Source organism: Ranitomeya imitator, chromosome 1, assembly GCF_032444005.1.
Source record: "Ranitomeya imitator isolate aRanImi1 chromosome 1, aRanImi1.pri, whole genome shotgun sequence".
Classification (NCBI taxonomy): Eukaryota; Metazoa; Chordata; class Amphibia; order Anura; family Dendrobatidae; genus Ranitomeya; species Ranitomeya imitator.
Window position 1 is genome coordinate 812,227,779 of NC_091282.1, and position 20,610 is coordinate 812,248,388.

General features: G+C 45.0%; 1 protein-coding gene across 2 annotated transcripts in view; it reads right to left on the reverse strand.

Moving 5' to 3' along the window:
- Positions 1 to 510: 510 nt before the first annotated feature.
- The window catches only part of PLPP2 (phospholipid phosphatase 2), a 45,280-nt gene continuing 25,180 nt past the window's right edge, over positions 511 to 20,610 (reverse strand). Inside the window, exons 2-6 of one of the 2 annotated variants that reach the window (XM_069739509.1) lie at positions 15,553 to 15,704; positions 6,459 to 6,733; positions 6,253 to 6,310; positions 2,854 to 3,030; positions 511 to 1,702 (exon numbers count right to left, since the gene is read on the reverse strand). In XM_069739509.1, coding sequence (XP_069595610.1) covers positions 1,571 to 1,702; positions 2,854 to 3,030; positions 6,253 to 6,310; positions 6,459 to 6,733; positions 15,553 to 15,704 — 794 coding nt within the window. In that variant the 3' untranslated portion in view covers positions 511 to 1,570. The remainder of the gene's footprint in view (positions 1,703 to 2,853; positions 3,031 to 6,252; positions 6,311 to 6,458; positions 6,734 to 15,552; positions 15,705 to 20,610) is intronic. The other variant, XM_069739518.1, reaches the window with a different exon arrangement.

Sequence of the window (20,610 nt, forward strand, 5' to 3'; positions counted from 1 at the left end):
AGCGCGCGCGCCCTCATGGAGCCGGCGGACCAGCAGTGACCGGACCCGGACCATGGCGACTGACCAGACGAGGGGGGAGGCTGAACACAGTGGCTCCCCCGCCGCTGCTTCTGGACCGCAGCCCCTGCCGTTCCCAGAGACTGACGCAGGCGGGTGCATGGCCCAGGGATCCTTCATCTGTAGGGTAAGCTGGGATTCCTGTAGGAACAGGAAACCTAAACGGAGGAGGAGAGGGGACCGCCTCCTTTTATTCTGTAGATTTCCTGTTCCTATGGGCGGATCCCTCTCTCTCATGTGGGGAGCTGTCGTGGCGAAGGGTAAAATCTGCCTTTTCACATCACCGCTTAATACTCATCAGAAGACAAGAAAGAAAAAGCTATGGGAAGAAAGGCACTTGGGGAGCAGAATGTATGAAAGATGCATGAATATAGTACCAAAGCTGATAAATGGGTGGGGAGGGGGGAAGCAACATGCAAATATGCAGAAATCTTTAACCCATACACAGGAAAATAAGGAGTGATTGCTTTATTTACAGCCCACAGACTCAGGTTAGGTTACATACACAGCAAATACCAATATAGTAATTTCTTATATACAAGAGTGTTAAAGGGACTGTCAGCATGTTTTTGCCATGTAATCTGAGAGCAGAATAACATAGGGCAAGAGAGCCTGATTTCAATGATGTATCACTTACTGGACTGCTTGGTGTAGTTTTGATAGAATTGCTGCTTTATCTGTTGTAAATGTAGCAGTGGTCATAAAACTAAGCTGTGTATAACCCATCCACATCCCTAATTTACAGCTTCCTGGGTAACACAGATTAGCCAGACTGACCTGCACTTGAAACCTAGTCCTGCAGTGAATCTCATGCTGATAAAACACTAAAATCAGGCACTTTTGGCCCATATTACACTGTCAGATTAAAAAGCAAAAATCTGCTGACACATTTCCTTTAAAGCAGTTCTTAGCTTTCCCATTGAGGTGTAAAGCAGTGGTTTAAAAAAAGAAATCACAGGCAGACAACACTAATGCAAAGACCACAGTCCTGTATCATTCTCTCCATACTTCATCCTAGGGCAGTCAGCTTACTCTGCTGAAGTAGTGATTAGAAGGCGGAACTGGCCCTCTCAACCCCTCAAGGGTCCCCAGCCAATGCCAACCACAGGCTAGCAAAAAGCTGCAACATGAAAAAAAACAAACAAACAAAAAAGACTTGCACGTACAATTAAAAAATCCCAAACAGTCAAACAGTCCTAATACACGATCTCCCAACATCTTTATACAAAAAGTCACAAGACAACGCACAGCCTGTCACACATCTCATATACAGACATATCTATTTTCAAAGATATCTCCCTAAAGTTATATTTATATAAAAAGTTATTTGGCTTTTGTGCTTTAAAACAGGATCACAATTTTTTTTAGAAGTCCAAGCGTTTCAAACTGCGGAAACTCGCATGATCAGTCCACAAGCACCCCAGAGGAGTGGTCAGCTCACATGGGTAAAGGTCTCCAGCTGTAGAGACCTTAACAACATGGTTGGTAGAGCAGAGTGAGGCACACAGGATTATCATGATCCGGCCAGGTATCCAAAGTGATTTTGATCAGACTCGCAGAGCTGGAGACTAGGCTTGCTCTCTAGAGGGTCTTTACTACATGGCTGAAGGGGTCGGATTTTGAAGAAATCTGAGACATAGCGAACCTGAAATTTAAAAAATAAATGAATAAAAAAAAAAAAAAACTTATGAAAGAAAGGAATGCAAAAATAAATTCCAATGTAAGAGGGATCATCATTGTCTAAGGGATAACAGATTTTGAAATATTTACTGTATATACTCGAGTATAAGCCGAGATTTTTCAGCCCAAAATTTTGGGCTGAAAGTGCCCCTCTTGGTTTATACTCGAGTCACGGTCGGCGGGTGAGGGGGAGAGGGCGCTGAGGCATACTCACCTAGTCCCGGCGGTCCTGACGCTCCCTCTGCCCGTCACACGGTCTTCGGTGCTGCAGCTCTTCCCCTGTTCAGCGGTCACGTGGGACCGCTGATTAGAGAAATGAATATGCGGCTCCACCTCCCATAGGGGTGGAGCCGCATATTCATTTCTCTAATCAGCGGTGCCGGTGACCGCTGATAGAGTAAGAGGTTCCACACGCTGGGCGCCGCTCTGTCTTCGCGTCCTCTTGCTCTGATTGTTCAGGTCAGAGGGCGCGATGACGCATATAGTGTGCGCGGCGCCCTCTGCCTGATCAGTCAGTGCGGAGAGACGCCGGGACGAGACGCTGGGAGCTGCAAGCAGCGAGGTGAGTATGGCATTTTTTTTTTATTGCAGCAGCAATGGCACAGCTTTGTATGGCACAGCTATGGGGCAATAATGAATGGTGCAGAGCACTATATGGCAGCTATGGGGCAATAATGAACGGCGCAGAGTACTATATGGCAGCTATGGGGCAAAAATGAACGGCGCAGAGCACTATATGGCAGCTATGGGGCAATAATGAACGGTGCAGAGCACTATATGGCACAGCTATGGGGCAATAATGAACGGCGCAGAGCACTATATGGCACAGGTATGGGGAAATAATGAATGGTGCAGAGCACTATATGGCACAGCTATGGGGCAACAATGAACGGTGCAGAGCACTATATGGCACAGCTATGGGGCAATAATGAACAGCGCAGAGTACTATATGGCACAGCTATGGGGCAATAATGAACGGCGCAGAGCACTATATGGCAGCTATGGGGCAATAATGAACAGTGCAGAGCACTATATGGCACAGCTATGGGGCAATAATGAACGGTGCAGAGCGTTTATACGGTAATTTTAAAAAAAAAAAAACATATCTGAACTCACATTGAGCGCAGCCACAATTGCACCTTGCAGAAATCCGACGAGAACATCACTCCAGTGGTGTTTGTAGTCCGAAACGCGTGTATATCCGACATATAGGGCAAATGACAACAGGAAGAATTGAATTGTAGGACGAAGCAGGCGAGCCCATTTACCACACAACCGTGCCTGGATATATAACTGAAAAGAAGGGGAGACAAATTGGCACAAGATATGACAATCCAATTCTAAGCTCCAGGAAAAAGTAAAGCATTAGTGAAAAATAAAAATAAAAATGTAGTAAGAAAAAAGAAAAAAGTAATTGAGCAGTATAAGGTTCTGATGCACATGCTGGCCAAGAGGAACAGAAACTGAACAGGCCCTAATTCTGTAATTGGAGGGCTTCCCTTAAATAATAAATTTTAAGGTGGTTCTGGGACTTCATGAATCGTTTATTTTAGAAATACTATAGGTTTCCTTTTTACCTTTAGTGCAGTTATTAAGATAACTCCATACCAAGTTGAGTCACTTGAAATTATTCCGAGTCTAAAAACTGCTATGCGATTTTGAGAATGTGGCAGTAGATACCAGACGCGGTATTAAATAAATCACCAGGATTCATTTACCGTATATACTCGAGTATAAGCCGACCCGAGTATAAGCCGACCCCCCTAATTTTGCCACAAAAAACTGGGAAAACTTATTGACTCGAGTATAAGCCTAGGGTGGAAATGCAGCATTTACCGGTGAATTTCAAAAATAAAAATAGATCATTATTTCCCCATAGCTGTGCCATATAGTGCTCTGCACCGTTCATATTTCCCCATAGCTGTGCCATATACGGTGCTCTGCACCGTTCACTGTGCCCCATAGATGTGCCATATACGGTGCTCTGCACCGTTCACTGTGCCCCATAGATGTGCCATATACGGTGCTCTGCACCGTTCACTGTGCCCCATAGATGTGCCATATACGGTGCTCTGCACCGTTCACTGTGCCCCATAGATGTGCCATATACGGTGCCCTGCACCGTTCACTGTGCCCCATAGATGTGCCATATACGGTGCCCTGCACCGTTCACTGTGCCCCATAGATGTGCCATATACGGTGCTCTGCACCGTTCACTGTGCCCCATAGATGTGCCATATACGGTGCTCTGCACCGTTCACTGTGCCCCATAGATGTGCCATATACGGTGCCCTGCACCGTTCACTGTGCCCCATAGATGTGCCATATACGGTGCTCTGCACCGTTCACTGTGCCCCATAGATGTGCCATATACGGTGCTCTGCACCGTTCACTGTGCCCCATAGATGTGCCATATACGGTGCTCTGCACCGTTCACTGTGCCCCATAGATGTGCCATATACGGTGCCCTGCACCGTTCACTGTGCCCCATAGATGTGCCATATACGGTGCTCTGCACCGTTCACTGTGCCCCATAGATGTGCCATATACGGTGCTCTGCACCGTTCACTGTGCCCCATAGATGTGCCATATACGGTGCTCTGCACCGTTCACTGTGCCCCATAGATGTGCCATATACGGTGCTCTGCACCGTTCACTGTGCCCCATAGATGTGCCATATACGGTGCTCTGCACCGTTCACTGTGCCCCATAGATGTGCCATATACGGTGCCCTGCACCGTTCACTGTGCCCCATAGATGTGCCATATACGGTGCCCTGCACCGTTCACTGTGCCCCATAGATGTGCCATATACGGTGCTCTGCACCGTTCACTGTGCCCCATAGATGTGCCATATACGGTGCTCTGCACCGTTCACTGTGCCCCATAGATGTGCCATATACGGTGCCCTGCACCGTTCACTGTGCCCCATAGATGTGCCATATACGGTGCTCTGCACCGTTCACTGTGCCCCATAGATGTGCCATATACGGTGCTCTGCACCGTTCACTGTGCCCCATAGATGTGCCATATACGGTGCTCTGCACCGTTCACTGTGCCCCATAGATGTGCCATATACGGTGCCCTGCACCGTTCACTGTGCCCCATAGATGTGCCATATACGGTGCTCTGCACCGTTCACTGTGCCCCATAGATGTGCCATATACGGTGCTCTGCACCGTTCACTGTGCCCCATAGATGTGCCATATACGGTGCTCTGCACCGTTCACTGTGCCCCATAGATGTGCCATATACGGTGCTCTGCACCGTTCACTGTGCCCCATAGATGTGCCATATACGGTGCTCTGCACCGTTCACTGTGCCCCATAGATGCTCCACATAAATCTCTCCCGCCGCCGCTGCTGCAATAAAAAAAAAAAACACATACTCACCTCCCTTGATTGCAGCTCCCGGCGTCTCGTTCCGGCGCCTCCATCTTCCCGGCGTCTCTGCTCTGACTGATCAGGCACACTATATGCGTCATCGCGCCCTCTGCCTGAACAGTCAGAGCGCAGACGCCGGGAAGATGGAGGCGCCAGCCGGGAAGATGGAGCGACGCTCGGCGGCTGGAACGAGGACAGGTGAATATGCTATACTTACCTAGTCCTGGCGATCCTCGAGCTGTCCCTCTGCCTGGTCTTCGGTGCCGCAGCTTCTTTCTCTATCAGCGGTCACCGGCACCGCTGATTAGAGGAATGAATAGGCGGCTCCACCCCTATGGGAGGTGGAGCCGCTTATTCATTTCTGTAATGAGCGGTCCCACGTGACCGCTGAAGAGGGGAAGAAGCTGCAGCACAGAAGACCGTGGGACGGCAGGGACAGCGCCAGGATCGCTGGGACTAGGTAAGTATGCCTCAGCGCCCTCTCCCCCTCACCCGCCGACCCTGCCACCCACCTTGACTCGAGTATAAGCCGAGAGGGGCACTTTCAGCCCAAAATTTTGGGCTGAAAATCTCGGCTTATACTCGAGTATATACGGTAACTCCCTAGTTTATTTCTATATTTTGCTTTGTTTATATAGCACCATCATATTCCACAGCACTCTACAGACATCACTGTCACCATAGGACATTTAGATTATGAGAATCAGTATGTTTTGGGAGTGTGGGAGAAAGCCAATGCAAACACGGGGAGACCATACAAACTCCTTGCACATGTTATCCTTGGTGGCATTTGAACCCAGGACCCCAGCGCTGCAAAGCAACAGTGGTAGCCACTGAGCCATCGTGCTGCCCTATTTACGAGTATTTACTTCCACCGGAATGTTCAATAGTGGTCACCATAATCTGTGAGGTATGAGAGTTGGCTTGAATCTTCACTATCACCACTCCCAAGACAATTAGAAAGCTAAAATATTGGTAGGCCAGTTTCCACAGAACACTGCAGGAAGAGAGACTAATGCTATATACGGTAAGTCAAAAGATAGTTTCCAAAGATCAAATTGGCCCAGTACACAAAATGTTCAACACTGCACCAAAAAGAAGTAAAAGGGACCATAAATTAAAATGATACTTACTGAGAGGAAGAGCATGCAATACATTCCAAATGATGAGTGCCCGGAGTAGAAGGAAAGCCTGAAAAATAATAGTTACAATGGATTAAGCACAATATATGACAGAAAAAAACACATGCAATACGGAGACAATAAAATGGCACAATACAAAAAAGGTCAAAAGATTATAAACTAGCCACATTGGAATTCAAAATGTATTGTGATCTTACCTGGACTCTGTTACATTTGCATTACTTCCACGGCATTCAAATTCCGTCACGTAACCTGAGCAGTTCACAATCCTCCAGTCAGGGTTACAAACGGCCAAAAAGTTGGGGCGTGGACGCCCTACCATGTACTTTGCAAGATCAGTGAGGGACTGGCTGACTGAGGCTCCAAACAAAAAGGTTCCAATCACCTTGTACAGTGCGGCCACATAGTTGTTACACTCTGAGCGGGAGTACAGTCGTTTAGAGAAGACCATGTACATCTCTCCTGATGTAATCTGGGGACACAAAACACATCAGCATATTAGAAAATAGTCTTCACTAGAAGCGCTTACCTATTAGAAAAGAATATTCAGTGACTGGCTACTAAAGTGCTCAGTGACAACTTTTACATAAAGTTCATGATAAGAAATTAGGAGGGACGAGAAGTATGAACGTGAAACCTATATAAAAATTACAGTAATATGTACAACAAAATTAAAGGGAATCTGTCACCACTTTTTTGGGCTACTAGGTAAACATACCATTCAATTCAGTGCCCCCTATGCATTACACACGTACTTCTGTTACCCCCTGACTCCCCACGTATGATCCATAAATACCTTTTTTATTCTTCTAGCGCTGTATGTTAATATGGTAGGTCCGGTCCGATGGGCGGGGCTTAGTGTCCGTCTCTCCCCCCACCTTGCTTGCTTCTATGCATCCCTTGCGGTCATTTTCGCGATTGCATAGTTTTCGCGTGTGCGCATTCCAAAGGCATCTCGCGCGCGCGTAGTATGTTTTACCCAACAGTGGGCAAAGCAGAAAAGCTGTATTGCACATGCGCCGGCATAGGCTTTCTATGTACTAGAAGTATTTCAATGCCGTTTCTGTGTTCTGGTACACAGAAAGCAATTGCATATGCCGGTGCATGCACAATCGCAATACAGCTTTTCTGTTGGGCAAAGCATACTATGCACGCGCGAGATGCCTTTGGAATGCGCAAGCGAGAAAACTACGCAATAGCCGAAATTCACGGAAAGAAATGCATCATGTGCACAAAAATTGCGGAATGCATTCTAAATGATAGGATGCATATGTATGCGTTTTATCGCGAAAAAAAATGCGAAAATTCCTGGATGTGTGCCCACACCCTAACGACCAAGTCAAATTTTACAACTCTGACCAGTATCACTTTATGCGCTAATAACTCTGGAACGCTTCACTGGATCCCACTGATACGGAGACTGTTTATTTGTGACATATTGTACTTCATGACAGTGAAAACATTTCTTTGATATAACTTTTTTTTTTCATAAACGCAAAATTAGCAAATTTTTTTAATTTTAATTTTTACAATTTTCAAACTTAATTTTCATGCCCTTAAATCAGAGATATGTCACACGAAATCGCTAATAAGTAACATTTCCCACATGTCCACTTTACATCAGCACAGTTTTTTAATCTATTTTTTTTGTTAGGAAGTTAGAAGGGTTAAAAGTTGATCGGCAATTTCTAATTTTTTCAACAAAATAAAAAAAAAATGGTTTTGTTAATTTTTTTAGGAACCACATCACATTTGAAGGGACTGAGGGGTCTATATGACAGAAAATACCCCAAAGTGACACCATTCTAAAACCTGCACCCCTCAAAGTACGCAAAACATTCAAGAAGTTTATTAACCCTTCAGGTGACTCCCAGGAGTTAATGGACTGGGGAAGGAAAAAATGAACATTTGACTTTTTTCACAAAACTTTACTTCAGAGTCCAGTGTTTCCCAAACTCCAGACCTCACGGACCCCAACAGGTCATGTTTGCAGGATTTCCTTAGTATTGCACAGGTGATGGAAGTATCAGGAGTTCTCTCACTTGTGCAGCACTATGGAAATCCTGAAAACATGACCTGTTGGGATCTGTGAGGACTGGAGTTTGGGAAATACTGATCTAGTCCCAAACTTTTTTTTCTCTCACAAGGATAAAAAGAGAAAATGGAGGACAATTTGTTGGGTAATTTCGCCTGACAACACAGATACACCATTTGTTGGGGAAATCTGTTTGGGTGCATGGCAGAGCTGGAATGGAAGGAATACAGTTTTACTTTTTGAACGCAAAATTGGCTGTAATAAAGAGCAGACACCATGTCGTGTTTGGAGACCCCTGATGTGCCTAAACAGTGGAAATCACCCACAATTGACACCATTTTGGAAACTAGACCCCCCAAGGATTTTATCCAGGGGTATAGTGAGGATTTTGAAGTCACAGGTACGACACAATTTGATAACATTAGGTCGTTATATTGAATATGTCGTCATTAGTGTTGAGAGCAAGTGCTCAATACTCTAGTTTGCATTGGTTGCTTGGGTATACACTAAATACCCACTTTTTTCCCAGGAAGATGATGCAGAGGGTCAGGAAAATGAGCAGGAGGGACCAGGGAGAGCCTTAGGCTATGTGCACACGATGTGGATGTGCTGCGGATCTGCAGCGGATTTTTCCGCGCAGAAACGCTGCAGATCCGCACTGTAATGTACAGTACAATGTAAATCAATGGGTAAAAAAAAAGCTGCGCAGATTGTGTGGAAAAATCAGTGCGGAATTGCTGCGGATTTAAAAGAAGTGCATGTCAGTTCTTTTGTGCGGATCTGCAGCGTTTCTGCACCCCTCCATGATAGAAATCCGCAGTGGCAAAAACTGCAGAAAATCCACACAAAATCCACATAAAAACAGCTGCGGATTCTGCCAGGAGATGCGGATTTTGTGAAGAAAATTCTGCACCACATTTCCGATGTGTGCACACAGCCTTATATCTTTCTCCTCTGACACGTTTATCATGTCAAGAGAAATTATTTTAACCCCTTAACGACCGCCGATACGCCTTTTAAAGGGAACCTGTCATCACCAAAATCGAGGGTGAGCCAAGCCCCTCCAGCATCAGGGGCTTATCTATAGCATTCCGGAATGCTGTAGATAAGCCCCCGATGTATCCTAAAAGATGAAAAAAGAACTTATATTATACACACCCGGTCCGGTCCGAAGGGTGTCACGCTCCGGTCCGGGGCCTCCTATCTTCATCAGATGACATCCTCTTATTTTCACGCTGCGGCTTCGGCGCAGGCGTACTTTGTCTGCCCTGTTGAGGGCAGAGCAAAGTACTGCAGTGCGCAGGCGCTGGGCCTCTCTGACCTTTCCCGACGCCTGCGCACTGCAGCACTTTGTTCTGCCCTCAACAGGGCAGACAAAGTATGCCGGAGCCGCGGCGTGAAGACCAGAAGAGGACGTAATCGTAAGAAGTTCGGAGGCCCCGTACCGCGACGCCCATCGGATCGGACCGCCCGCCTGAGTATAGTCTAACCTCTTTTTTATCTATCAGGTTACATCAGGGGCTTATCTACACGGTGTTCCAAATTATTATGCAAATTATATTTTTCTTGGATTTTCCTAAATGGTCAGTGCAAATGACAGTCAGTCTAATAAAAGTCATCACCAGTTAGATTATACATCGAATTTTATTGAAGAAACTTCCCAATGATAACAGTATAATCTCCAAAATAAATAAAAAATCAAAATGCATTGTTCCAAATTATTAGGCACAGTAGAATTTCTAAACATTTGATATGTTTTAAAGAACTGAAAATGCTCATTTGTGGAATTTGCAGCATTAGGAGGTCACATACACTGAACAAAAAGCTATTTAACTCCAAAACCTCCTAACAGGCCAAGTTACATGGTAACATAGGAACCCTTCTTTGATATCACCTTCACAATTCTTGCATCCATTGAAGTTGTGAGTTTTTGAAGAGGTTCTGCTTATATTTCTTTGCATGAAGTCAGAATCGCCTCCCAGAGCTGCTGTTTTGATGTGAACTGCCTCCCACCCACATAGATATTTTGCTGGATGATACTCCAAAGGTTCTCTATAGGGTTGAGGTCAGGAGAAGATGGTGGCCACACCATGAGTTTATCTCCTTTTATGCCCATAGCAGCCAATGACTCAGAGGTATTCTTTGCAGCATGAGATGGTGCATTGTCATGCCTGAAGATGATTTTGCTCCTGAAGGCACGTTTCTTCTTTTTAGACCATGGAAGAAAGTTGTCAGTCAGAAACTCTACATACTTTGCAGAGGTTATTTTCACACCTTCAGGAACCTTAAAGGGCCCTACCAGCTGTTTCCCCATGATTCCGGCCCAAAATCATGACTCCTCCATCTCCTTGCTGACGTCGGAGCCTTGTTGGGACATTGTGGCCTCCACCAATTATCCACTACTCCATCCATCTGAACCATCCAGGGTTGCTCGACACTCATCAGTAAACAAGACTGTTTGAAAATTAGTTGTCATGTATGTCTGGGCCCACTGCAACCATTGCGGCTTGTGAACACTGTTCAGGGGTGGCCGAATAGTAGGTTTATGAACCAAAGCAAGCCTTTGAAGGATCCTACACCTGGAGATTCGAGGGACTTCAGAGGCACCAGCAGCTTCAAATATCTGTTTGCTAGTTTGTAATGGCTTTTTAGCAACTGCTCTCTTAATCCGATGAACTTGCCTGGCAGAAGCCATATGTGCTCAGATTCAGCCACAAATCTTTTAACAGTACGAGGATCACGCTTAAGTATTCGGGAAATATCTTATGTTTTCATCCCTTGACCAAGACATTGCACTAGTTGATGCTTTTCAGCAGCAGAGAGATCCTTTTTCTTTCCCATGTTACTTGAAAACTGTGGCTTGCTTAAAGTTGATCATTTTTAACCCCTTAATCTCATACGACGTACTATCCCGTCAAGGTGCCCTGGGACTTAATTCCCAGTGACGGGATAGTACGTCATATGCGATCGGCCGCGCTCACGGGGGGAGCGCGGCCGAGTGTCAGCTGCCTATCGCAGCTGACATCTGGCACTATGTGCCAGGAGCGGTCACGGACCGCTCCCGGCACATTAACCCCCGGCACACCGCGATCAAACATGATTGCGGTGTGCCGGCGGTACAGGGAAGCATCGCGCAGGGAGGGGGCTCCCTGCGGGCTTCCCTGAGACCCCCGTAGCAACGCCATGTGACCGCGTTGCTGCAAGGGTCTCCTACCTTCCTCCCTGCAGCAAGGCCCGAATCCAAAACGGCCGCGGCATCCGGGTCAGAGCAGGCGCTTGGTAAGCCTGCAGCCCTGTAAGTCAGATCGCTGATCTGACAGAGTGCTGTGCAAACTGTCAGATCAGCGATCTGTGATGTCTATTTCTATTTTCCCGTTAGGGCTAGGGTTGGGGCTAAAGTTAGGGTTAGGGTTGGGGCTAAAGTTAGGGTTTGGATTACATTTACGGTTGGGACTAGGGTTTGGATTAGAGTTAGGGGTGTGTCAGGGTTACTGTTGGGATTAGGGTTAGGGGTGGGTTTGGATTAGGGTTTCAGTTAGAATTCGGGGTTTCCATTGTTTAGGCACATCAGGGGCTCTCCAAACGCGACATGGTGTCCGATCTCAATTCCAGCCAATTTTGCATTGAAAAAGTAAAACCGTGCTACTTCCCTTCCGAGCTCTCCTGTGCGCCCAAAGAGGGGTTTACCCCTACATATGGGGTATCAACGTACTCGGGACAAATTGGACAACAACTTTTGGGGTCCAAGTTCTCTTGTTACCCTTGGGAAAATAAAAATTTGGGGGGCTAAAAATCATTTTTGTGGGAAAAAAATTATTTTTTATTTTCACGGCTCTGTGTTGTAAACTGTAGTGAAACACTTGGGGGTTCAAAGTTCTCACCACACATCTAGATAAGTTCCTTGGGAGGGCTAGTTTCCAATATGGGGTCACTTGTGGGGGGTTTCTGTTTGGGTACATCAGGGGCACTGCAAATGCAATGTGACGCCTGCAGACCAATCCATCTAAGTCTGCATTCCAAATGGCGCTCCTTCCCTTCCGATCTCTGCCACGCGCCCAAACAGTGGTTCCTCCCCCCCCCCCCCCCCCCCCCACATATGGGGTATCAGCGTACTCAGGACAAATTGGACTACAACTTTTGGAGTCCAATTTCTTCTTACCCTTGGGAAAATAAAAAATTGGGGCCGAAAAGATCATTTTTGTGAAAAAATATGATTTTTTATTTTTACGGCTCTGCATTATAAACTTCTGTGAAGCACTTGGTGGGTCAAAGTGCTCACCACACATCTAGATAAGTTCCTTAGGGGGTCTACTTTCCAAAATGGTGTCACTTGTGAGGGGTTTCAATGTTTAGGCACATCAGGGGCTCTCCAAACGCGACATGGCATCCCATCTCAATTCCAGTCAATTTTGCATTGAAAAGTCAAATGGCGCTCCTTCCCTTCCGAGCTCTGCCATGCGCCCAAACAGTGGTTTACCCCCACATATGGGATATCAACGTACTCAGGACAAATTGTACAACAACTTTTAGGGTCCTGATACCCTTGGTAAAATAAAACAAATTGGAGCTAAAGACAAATTTTTGTGAAAAAAAGTTAAAATGTTCATTTTTATTTAAACATTCCAAAAATTCCTATAAAACACCTGAAGGGTTAATAAACTTCTTGAATGTGGTTTTGAGCACCTTGAGGGGTGCAGTTTTTAGAATGGTGTCACACCATTATTTTCTATCATATAGACCCCTCAAAATGACTTCAAATGTGATGTGGTCCCTAAAAAATATTGGTGTTGTAAAAATGAGAAATTGCTGGTCAAGTTTTAACCCTTATAACTCCCTAACAAAAAAAACTTTTGGTTCCAAAATTGTGCTGATGTAAAGTAGACATGTAGGAAATGTTACTTATTAATTATTTTGTGTGACATATCTCTGATTTAAGGGCATAAAAATTCAAAGTTGGAAAATTGCAAAATTTTCAAAATTTTCACCAAATTTCTGTTTTTTTCATAAATAAACGCACGTTATATCGAATAAATTTTACCACTATCATGAAGTAGAATATGTCACGAGAAAACAATGTCAGAATCACCAAGATCCGTTGAAGCGTTCCAGAGTTATAACCTCATAAAGGGACAGTGGTCAGAATTGTAAAAATTGGCCCGGTCATTAACGTGCAAACCACCCTCGGGGCTTAAGGGGTTAAGTAGTTTTCCTTTAATTAGAATCACCTGGAAAACTAATAAACACATGTGATAAAGATTGATTTCAGTGATCCATTGAGCCCTGACACACAATAACATCCACAAGTTTTTTTGAAAAACAAAAAAAATGCAATCTTTATGAAACTTAAGGCCATGTTCACGCAATCCTTTTTTTAATGCGGAACTGCCGCGATTTTGCCGCTGCTGGTCCGCAGCTGTTTTCCATGCAGGGTACATTACAATGTACCCTATGGAAAACAGGAACTGCTGTGCCCACATTGCAGAAAATCGCGAAAAAAGCCGCGCTGAATAGCTGCGGTAAAAAAGAAGTACCATGTCCCCCCCCCCCCCCCCCCCCGTGCCCTAATCTCCCCCCCTTATACTTACCGGGCCTCCCGGTGTCCGTCCGGCCGTCTTCTCCCTGGACGCCGCCATCTTCCAAAATGCGGGCGCATGCGCAGTGCGCCCGCCGAATCTGCCGGCCGGCAGATTCGTTCCAGGCACATTTTGATCACTGTGATAACCTCACAGTGATCAAAATAAAAAAAAAGGTAAATGCCCCCCCCCCCTTTAACACCCCCATAGGTAGTAACAATAATAAAATAAAGAATTTTTTTTTTTCCCCACTACAGTTAGAACTAGGGTTAAGGTTAGGGGTAGGGTATTTTCAGCCATTTTAACCCTAAAAAAACTTCCTAGAAAACACACAGACTCTGCAGAGAAAACTGCATAGAAAACTGCACTAAAAACCGCATCAAAAACCGCACCTGCGTTTTCTGACAAGAGCTGCGGTTTTTAGTGCAGAAAAAACAGCAGGGAAATCAGGAACGTGTGAACATGGCCTAAATCCAATTTGCATAATAATTTGGAACACAATGTACAGCATTACAGAATGCTGTAGATAAGCCCTTGATGCCGGTGGGCTTAGCTCACTGTCGATTTTGGGGGTGACCGGTTCCCTTTAACAGTTAAGGGTACCTATTCCTCAGTGCCGCTTTTAATCATTTTAATGTGCATTGACGGCCATTATAGGGGTTAAAATATTACCAAAATCATAATGTGGTCTGTTTTCTTTTACAGAATTAATCATGAGCGCCAATACAACCCATTTTTAAATCTGACAGGATTTTCGGCTTTCACCCCCAATGATGACCCTCCCTGAGCCTTCTTTAACCTACTGTTGAAAACAGATCACTCTTCCAATAGTGTTAGTTCTGTCAGGTGAGCATGCTCACATACACCTAATGGCACTGTGTAATAAAACATTCTACATCTGGGCCGAGGCACATTTGAGTTACACTATGCTGAAGATCCCATTGATATAAGGTGCATTTGCACCGAAGGACCCTAATAAAACATCCCCAAGGCCACTCACATGATTCCTCATTGCCCTGACTCATGTTGTAGCACAGCACCTCTATGCGTGTAGGAAAAGCATGACCATGCTCTGACAATCCCATCGAACAATGGAGATTGTAAATACGGTAATAATGTATATTGGTCAAATAGCTGGTCATGGATACACCATTCAATACCATCAATGATTAGCTCATCCATGTCCATTTTGAAATCTATCTAGATCTATCAGAAAGCACACTGGAGAGTAGAGTGAGGTGCCTGCAGTACTGAGAAGAAGCAGTGTGCTCCTGGAAAATGTAGTTTTAGCAGATAAGAAAAGGACCACCTATTCTGCTTTTTGAAGCTAGATGCAACTTTATATTAGTCTTGCATAGTATATTAACTGTGCTTTGCAAAAACATGGTCATAGTGGCAATAACCCTTTAAGGATTTAACATTGCTCTAATACACTGGTCTCCAAGTGGTCCCTAAAGCTGTTAGGAAACACCGGCCTGGCAGGCTTCTGCTGAAAGTTGTAGTACCAGCAGAACCTAGAGACCTCTGCCATAATAAAATCTTCAGAGTGGATTATAAGCATGCAGAAACAGCAAGCATGCAGAAACAGTTCTTAATAGCGCCCTCCAGCACAATCCTTCAAATGATAAATAAGACACAGTGAAGGAAGTAAAAGCTTTAATAGAAGACAACGATAATACTTACAATGATAACTGTGCAGGAAATTGTGACTCCAGCCATCAGGCCATGAGTAATAGTGTCATCTCGGTAAGGATATTTAATAGTTTCATCATTACAATAAAATCCACGCTTGTATGGACTGTTCACCAGTGTCATAATAATAAATGGCATGGACGCTGAGGAAAAAAAAAAAAATAGTATGTAAGTGATAATGTGCAAAAAAGAAATGAGACATACCTGTAAGTACACAGGGTGTGGGTGATTTGACTCAGTTTACTGACAGACCCTCAGCGCACTCCCAGAGTCTATACATTGATTCCACTACTTGCATATGTAAAAAGTGCTAACAAGTTCCCTTTAATTTCATATGGAGATATTTTGCGATGGGATGCCGTACAAATTGGTGAGAAAAAATTACTGCATGTTCTATTTATTATTATTATTTGTATAGCACCATTGATTCCATGGTGCTGTACATGAGAAGGGGTTACATACAAAGTACGGATATCACTTACAGTAAGCAAACTAACAATGACAGACTGATACAGAGGGGAGAGGACCCTGCCCTTGTTGGCTTACATTCTATAGGATGGTGGGGAAGGAGACAATAGGTTGAGGGTTGCAGGAGCTCCGGTGTTGGTGAGGAGGAAGCTTTGGTAGTGATGAAGAGGCAGCGGGCTCAGTGCAGGCTGTAGGCTTTACTGAAGAGGTGGGGTTTCAGGTTCCGTCTAAAGGATCCGAATACGGTTGACAGTCGGACATGTTGAGGCAAAGAATTCCAGAGGATGGGGGATATTCGGGAGAAGTCTTGGAGGCGATTGGATGAGGAGCGAATAAGTGTGGAGGAGAGAAGGAAGTCTTGGGAGGACCGGAGATTGCGTGAGGGAAGATATCAGGAGATTAGTTCAGAGATATATGGAGGAGACAGGCTATGGATGGCTTTGTAGGTCAGTATTAGTAATTTGAACTGGATACGCTGAGGGAATGAGGCAGTGAAGAGATTTGCAGAGGGGGGAAGCGGAGGAGTAGCATGGAGAGAGATGAATTAGTCGGACAGCAGAGTTAAGGATGGACTGGAGAGGTGCAAGGGTGTTAGCAGGGAGGCCGCAGAAAAGGATGTTGCAGTAGTCAAGGAGGGAGATGATGAGGGCATGAACAAGCATTTTAGCAGATTGACGGTTGAGAAAAGGACGGATTCTGGAGATATTTTTGAGCTGGTGGTGACATGAGGTGGAAAGAGCTTGAATGTGCAGTTTGAAGGACAGGGCAGAGTCAAGGGTTACTACGAGGCAGTGGACTTCCGGTAAGGGGGAGAGTGTGATGTTGTTAATTGAGATAGATAGGTCAGGTAAGGAAGATCTATGAGATGGAGGAAAGATGATGAGTTCAGATTTGTCCACACAGTTTGAGGAAGCGAGAGGAGGAGAATATGGCTGATACACTCTGGGATTCTGGACAGCAGAGAGGTGACATTTGGGCCAGAGAGGTAGATCTGAGTGTTACTGGAATCCATGGGACTTTATGAGTTGTCCCAGGCCAAGTGTATAGATTGAGAAGTGTAAGGGTCCTAGAACAGAGCCTTGGGGGACTCCAACAGAGAGAGGGTGGGATGAGGAGGTAGTGTGGGAGTGGGAGACAATGAATGTGCTGTTGGAAAGGTATGAGTAGATCCAGGATAGGGCAAGGTCTTTGATACCAAAGGAGGAGAGGATCTGTAGTAGGAGGCAGTGGTCAACTGTGTCGAAAGCAGAGGACAGGTCTAGAAGGAGGAGTATAGAGTATTGTCCGTTACCTTTGGCTGTAAGTAGCTTGTTAGTAATTTTGGTCAGAGGTGTCTCAGTTGAGTGATGGGGTGGAAACCAGATTGTAGATTCTCAAGGAGAAAGTTAGATGAGAGGTGGGAGGAAAGTTCAGCGTGCTCCAGGAGCTTGGAAGTGATATTGGGCGATAGCTGGACATAGCAGTTGGATCGAGGGTTGGCTTTTTAAGGATAGGCGTGATTGTGGCATGTTTGAAAGCAGAAGTGAAGGTGCAATAAGTTAGCGATAGGTTGAAGAGGTGGGGAGGAGGTGGTATGGGATGGGGTCGAGCGCACAGGTGGTGAGGTGCGATTTGGAGGGGAGACAATTAAGCTCCCCTTCAGTGATGTTGGATAGGGAGGTTATAGGGTTGGGGCATTGGTCTGGTATGCAAAAGGTTGAACAATGAAGACTTGCCTTGTTTGATCTTATTTTTAAAGTGTGTGGCAAAGTCCTCGGCAGAGATGAAGGAGGTTGGAGGGGCGGAGGAGGGAGTTAAAGGTTTTGAATAACTGTTTGGGGTCGTAGGATAAGGAAAATACGAGGGTTGTGAAGTAGGCCTGTTTAGCAGAGGTGAGGGCAGATTTCAAAGTGAGTGTTGCCTGTCTGAATGCAGTGAAGTCGTCTTGCAAATGTGTTTTCTTCCAACGCCGCTCTGCAACCCTGGACACTTGCCGGAGCTTTTAAGTGTTGTTATTGTGCCAGGGTTGTCTATTGATACATCGCACTCTGTCATGAACGAGAGGGGCAACCGTGTCAATAGCTGATGCGAGAGTGGCATTGTAGAAAGCAGTGGCACAGTGTCGTGGAATGAGGATATGGATGCCAGTGGTAGGATAGAGTCTGAGTGTGTGGGTGTCTAGGTGTGCGAGGTTTCTGCGGGGGGTGCGCATGTTACTGGACATGGGTGACCGGTGAGGAGGACATGGATTAGAAAGTGAGCAGATGGTGGTCAGATAGAGGTGAGGTGAAGTTAGATAGGGAGCAGAGACGGGTGAAGACAGGTCTAATGTATGTCCGTCTTTGTGGGTGGATGCAGGGGACCACTGAGTAAGTCCAAAAGATGAAATAAGGGATAGAAGTTCTCTCTGCTGTATTAAGGTGCCAGAAGAATATCACAGTATCACCATGTATATTACCATGGAATTAATGGTGCTATATAAATAAATAATAATAATGTATATACTATTGCACACGGCTTCATCACGTGCAGTGGGCCATAGAGTGCACACCACACAATTAGTTTACACGGTGAATGACATAAAAATGTATATCGAGTGGCTCAGTGGTTAGCACTGTAGCTTCCCAGCACGGGGTCCTGAGTTCAAATCCCAGGACAACATCTGCAAGGAGTTTGTATGTTCTCCCCGTGTTTGCGTGGATTTCCTCCGGATTCCCCAGTTTCCTCCCACATTCCAAAGACAAACTGATAGCGAATTTAGATTGTGAGACCCATCGGGGACAGTGATGATCATGTCTGTAAAGCGCTGCGGAATATGATGGGGCTATATAAGCAAAGCATATTAAACAATGCATGGCACTTGCCCAATATCCCATAGACAACAAGATTACTGATGAAGCCAGTTGCATATTTCAATGTCTTTTTAACAGGGGTAATGTGTGGACAATCTTTAAAGATTCAAGATGCTACGCTGCCACACAAACATCCTGGTATTGGAGGTGTTAAGTCCAGGAACAGGGTGCAGCACATGGATTACCTGGGCAGGTCTGAGCTCTCCTTAGCTGGTTTAGCTGGTTTTGGCACAGGGAAACAAAAAGCCACATGTTTACTTGTATGCGGAGGCTCCTGGCAGTCACCCGACACTGGGTCATCTATTGTCTACTGTGTCAGGTCACTTTTATAGCAGCATTATGTATTCGAATACTACAGCATGGAAGCAGTTGTAACACCATCGTATGGAAAACATAAGAAGCGGGTGGCATACGAAATACTTGGCCACTTGTTTACATATGGTCACTGTAGCAAAATCTTCATCCTTCTAAGAAATTCATAAACGGATAAAAAGGGGTGTGAGTGGCGATAGGACATTGTACGTCATTTTGAAATTTTGGTTGACATCCAAACACCCATATTTCTCCACCACCCCACATTCTGCCCAGTGCTCCAGATTCTCCAGGAATATTATGCTGTGCAAATGAAAATTTGCACCGAATAAATAATCGCCAATGGTTGCGAGAGCAAAAAACAAATCAAATGTGGAAAGGCCCATGTGGGGCATGTGAATGGCCACTATGGACAAATGTTTCCTAGTGGGACATCTTTAGTTAATTAACCCTGGTTAATAGGGTATAGGGCAGAGCTACTAGATGTAGTAATCCATTAAATGCCTTCAAAGTAGATAAAGGGGCTGTTGAGAACAACTCTGCTGGAGAAGAGGTGAAAGAGCAGAGACCTCCCAGTAGTAATCTCCATATGTATGCTTAGGTATTGGTCCAGCACAAAAAGGTTACACAAAGCATACAGATACACAACAATTTAGTCACTGAAATTTACCGCTGATATATTAATATCTAGGTTAAAAAAAAAGTACATAAAAGAATAAAAAAAATATATATTTTATTATTTCCAATATTAAAATTTCACTTACAACTTGGGGCAGAGGGACGCCATTGTATCCGCCGGGATTGTGCATTCATAATATCATTGATGCATTCATACTTCTAGCTTTAGTTTTACATGTTTGCACCACAGCACTATTAGACGGACCGACACGTCACCAGACTGCATTTCTACTGTGGTTATCTGGATATGCTTATATAGCAGCCTTTATAAGGCCATGTGCACACGTTCAGTATTTTTCGCGTTTTTTTTGCGAAAAAAACGCAAAAAAAAACGCTTACATATGCCTCCTATTATTTAAAGTGTGTTCCGCATTTCTAGTGCAAATGTTGCATTTTTTTCCGCGAAAAAAAATGCAACATTTTCATTAAATTTGCGGAATTGCGGGGATTCCGCACACCTAGGAATGCATTGATCTGCTTACTTTCCGCATGGGGCTGTGCACACCATGCAGGAAGTAAGCAGATTATGTGCGGTTGGTACCCAGGGTGGAGGAGAGGAGACTCTCTTCCACGGACTGGGCACCATATAATTGGTAAAAAAAAAAAAAAAAAATTAAAATAAAAAAATAGTCATATACTCACCCTCTAATGGCCCCGGAGTCTTCCCGCCTCTCATCGGTGCACGCTGTCGCTTCCGTTCCTGTAGATGCTCTGTGTGAAGGACCTGCGATGACGTCGCCGTCTTGTAATTGGTCGCGTC